Source organism: Ailuropoda melanoleuca, unplaced genomic scaffold (assembly GCF_002007445.2).
Source record: "Ailuropoda melanoleuca isolate Jingjing unplaced genomic scaffold, ASM200744v2 unplaced-scaffold7824, whole genome shotgun sequence".
Classification (NCBI taxonomy): domain Eukaryota; kingdom Metazoa; phylum Chordata; class Mammalia; order Carnivora; family Ursidae; genus Ailuropoda; species Ailuropoda melanoleuca.
The window spans coordinates 1-3,350 of record NW_023253130.1 but is presented as its reverse complement, the minus strand read 5'-3'; the positions used below and the strand labels follow the sequence as shown (position 1 = coordinate 3,350).

Here is a 3,350-nt window from a genome sequence, read left to right as displayed (position 1 = left end):
CATCTTCTGTTCCCAAGTGATATGAGTCGACATGGGCCCTGGGTCGACCCCCTTGGAAGAGCATCGGTCTCGGGGAAATTATACCCTCTCTTGCCATTTGGTCCAGATGAGACCCTCTTCCATTCACCTGAATCTCCAGGTATGTGCGGGGTGGTCCGCATCACCCTTCCCACACCCAACACAACAACCTCCCAGACCCTGGTCATCTGATTTGCCACAGGCTAGTTAATGGAATTATTGGGGAGAGTCAGGCAGAGCCTTGCACGGGGAAATACATGTAGACAGAGCAGACAAAAACCCAAGTCAAGGTGCCAGGCGGTGTCTTCTCCAGGTGGGGTTGTTGGCCATGGTCAGGGCCAGCTGGGGAAGAGGAAGCCACTCTCAAATTCCCCTCCTCCCATGTTTCTGGACATGGTCCCTGGATTATTCAGGGCCCAGGGGTCTGAGAGAGCTCCCGGTGTGGCCAAGCCCGTGTGGGCCCCAGTGGGTGCAGGATTCTTCATGACAGTCACTGATGATGGTGAAGAAAATGGATACTGTGTGGGAAGACACATGCTCTCAGCTTGTGAAGTATCTTGATGCCATCTCTCTCATTTGCTTCATGAAAATAAGATGCCAGGTGGGCAAGGACATTCCAAAACTGCAGAAGTGACCCTCTACATAGGGTTCTGACTCAGGGGTTTGGGAAGGGACAGGATACCAGGATGTTCTCTGATGCCTGGAAAAAGTGAGCTGAGTGACCTCAGACCTCAGGTACGAGGAGATGGAACACACAAGTCAATTCTTACCTTGACACGTGTTCTCACTCTCATTCCTGAACGTTCTTGCCCCAGAAGCAAGCTCATATCCTGGAATGCATGTGCAGTAGTGACTCCCCTCTGTGTTCTGGCAGTCTGCGAATTTTCCACAGGACACTGTCGAGGATGGCCCACACTCATTGATGTCTGGAACACAACAGGGCAAAGGGTCACCTCCCAAAGCTGTGAGTTCCCATAGGGCAGAGGCCCTGGCCTCCAGCCTGACTCAGCCATAGGGACTGGAGAGAACTCAGCTTGCAGGTGGCATTCCTGGGGCAGGTCTGAGCTGGAGCCAGCTGCTCTGAAAGTCTGCTCATGCTCTGCTCATCCCTGCTCTCTGGCTGGGCCCCAGAGCACCTAGACTCAGACACTCTGCTGTGCCATGATGGGGGCTGAAAGAGGCCTGCACCCCCTTCTGCAGGCCTTGTGAGGTAGACAGAGGCACTGAGTCCCTATTTGCACTATTGGGGACCTGGGGGTGGGCTCCAGTCAGGGTGACAGTGGCACTGAAGGCCACTCTGGATGCTGAGTCAGTGAAGGGAGTCATGGCTGGAGTCTGTCCAGGGTAACACTCTTTCACACCCGAGGATAAAGCCAGGTGGTCAGGTCCCTGCCCATTGACAGCTTCCACCTCCCAATACAAACAGGGGTCCTAGTAAACCCCAGAGTCCTCATCAAGCACTCCCCCAGCTCCACTCTCAGGCATTTTCAAGCCTGAGTGTTTCAGTCAGTTAAGCTTCTCCGTTCAGCTCAGGTCATGCTCTCAGGTTCCTGGGATCAAGCCCCACATCGGGCTCCCTGCTTAGTGGGGAGGCTGCTTTTCCCTCTGCCTCTGCCCCTCCCTCCCACTCGTTCTCTCTCTCTTTCTCTCAAACAAATAAATAAAATCTAAGAAAAGAAAAAAAATGCCCCAGGATGTCTCTGGAGGAGTCTTGCTACCTCCAACCAGGGAGGAAGTTTCTCTTATCTGAGCGGTTGCAGATGTGAAATGAGGAAGCAGCTTGCAGGTTCTCGCTGCTGAGTCACTGGGGGTGTTTCTGGTCTCTTATCTCTCCCTGTTCTTTAAGCATGAGAGGCAAGAGCCCCATTGGCCAGGTTCATTGAGTATCTCAGGGACCCACAGAGCAGGGGGTCTGACTAATCACTGGCTAAAAATAACAGTTTAATAAGAACCAGGAAGACAAGAATGCATCAAAATGCAGGGACAGAATGTTTTCTCCTGTACATTCCAATCAGGTCAATAAGACTTTTAGAGCCTGAAAGNGGGGGGGGGGGGGGGGGGGAGCAGTGGAGTGCAGTGGGGGACAGGTGGGAATGAGGTGTGCGGGAGGGCAAGACATGACAATGAGAAATTCTCAGCCTAACAAGTGTGCTCCCAGGAAGGAGCTGGGATCCAGGCACACACCAGCAGGGCTCCTCGCCACGCTCACCCAGCCACAAGTCTCCATAAGACACGTGCACAAATGCAGGGGGATCCATTAGGGTTACCTCTTGGGCATGGAGGGGCTGGGAGGAGTCACAGTACCACCTTTTATTCCGCGGTAAGTTTACTTTCTCCCCCAAATATTAAAATGACACATGGATACTGAAAAGACAAAGAAAATGTAAAAAAATGAAAACAAAGAAAATCACCCATAAGTCCACTACACAGACTACTAGGAAATTTTAGGTATTTTTTTCTTATCTTTTCAAACGTATTAGGAATAAATATTCTGGGTGAGCTCACGCTAGGAGGAGAGTGTGAGCTTCCAGGCCCGGGGTGTTTCTTCAATTCTGTTGCTTCCACTCTCTCCCCTTTCCTTCTGCTATGAGAATCATCACAGTGATAACAGTAATAACCGTGATAATAGCTTGTGTTTGACAGTCTGCTCTCTACTAGTCTTCACATGTGCTTCACACATGTAAATTTTAAATCTCACTCAAGCCATGTAGGGTAGGTACAATGATTATCCCCAATTTACGCAAGCAAACTGAGGCGTAGAGAGGAGAGCATCTTCCCCCCATCACCTCCCTCCACCATCTCCACACCCCTCCACCACTCCAAGCCCCTGTACCGTCACAGCTCTCCAAGATGCTGGTGAAGATCTCCCCGAACGAAGAAATGTATCCCGGGGAGCAGCGACAGGCGGTGGCATTGACACACGTGGATTTCGGAGGGCACCAGCGAGCGCAGCCTGTGGAGATAGAGTTTGTGGGGACAGAGACCATAGTCAGAAGGCTCAAGAAATGGAGGGAGCCAGCTGCCAGGAGCCTCTGCCGGGAGCAGAGGATGGAAGGTGGAAAGAGGAGAGGGATGGCTGCCATTGAAAGAGGAAAGGACAGAAAACTGGACATTTAGGGATGTACAGCAGTCTCTGTTATCTCCAGGAGACCAGAGCCTCACCTGAGGATATGCCCCCCTTACCCCCTTGCTGGTGAGAGGACCCAGGCCCCGGCATGCACTCCCCAGCTTGTCACCAGTGGGGTTGGCTGGGCAGACTCACCACTAGTCTTCTGGGCTGCAGCTCCCAATGACAACAGCAACAGCATCAAGAGTCCTGGGGCAGAAAAAAA

The 3,350-nt window shown here is 52.1% G+C and overlaps 1 protein-coding gene across 1 annotated transcript; it reads right to left on the bottom strand.

Annotated features, from left to right (window-relative positions):
* Nucleotides 1-50: 50 nt before the first annotated feature.
* LOC100468294 (adhesion G protein-coupled receptor E2) lies at nt 51-3,344 on the bottom strand. The gene is made up of 3 exons (XM_034653340.1): nt 3,281-3,344; nt 2,852-2,971; nt 51-944 (listed from the first exon to the last, which is right to left on the bottom strand). The coding sequence occupies exons 1-3, from the start codon at nt 3,324-3,326 to the stop codon at nt 778-780; spliced, it is 333 nt and encodes a 110-aa protein (XP_034509231.1). The 5' UTR covers nt 3,327-3,344; the 3' UTR covers nt 51-777.
* Nucleotides 3,345-3,350: the final 6 nt, after the last annotated feature.

What these genes read in the sequence shown, in the direction of transcription:
- LOC100468294 (XM_034653340.1), bottom strand. Translation starts at nt 3,326, where the DNA reads ATGCTGTTGCTGTTGTCATTGGGAGCTGCAGCCCAGAAGACTAGTG. An exon ending in TGCAGCCCAGAAGACTAGTG is followed by an intron (nt 2,972 to 3,280) that starts GTGAGTCTGCCC and finishes CTATCTCCACAG; the next exon opens with GCTGCGCTCGCTGGTGCCCT. An exon ending in CATCTTGGAGAGCTGTGACG is followed by an intron (nt 945 to 2,851) that starts GTACAGGGGCTT and finishes GTTGTGTTCCAG; the next exon opens with ACATCAATGAGTGTGGGCCA.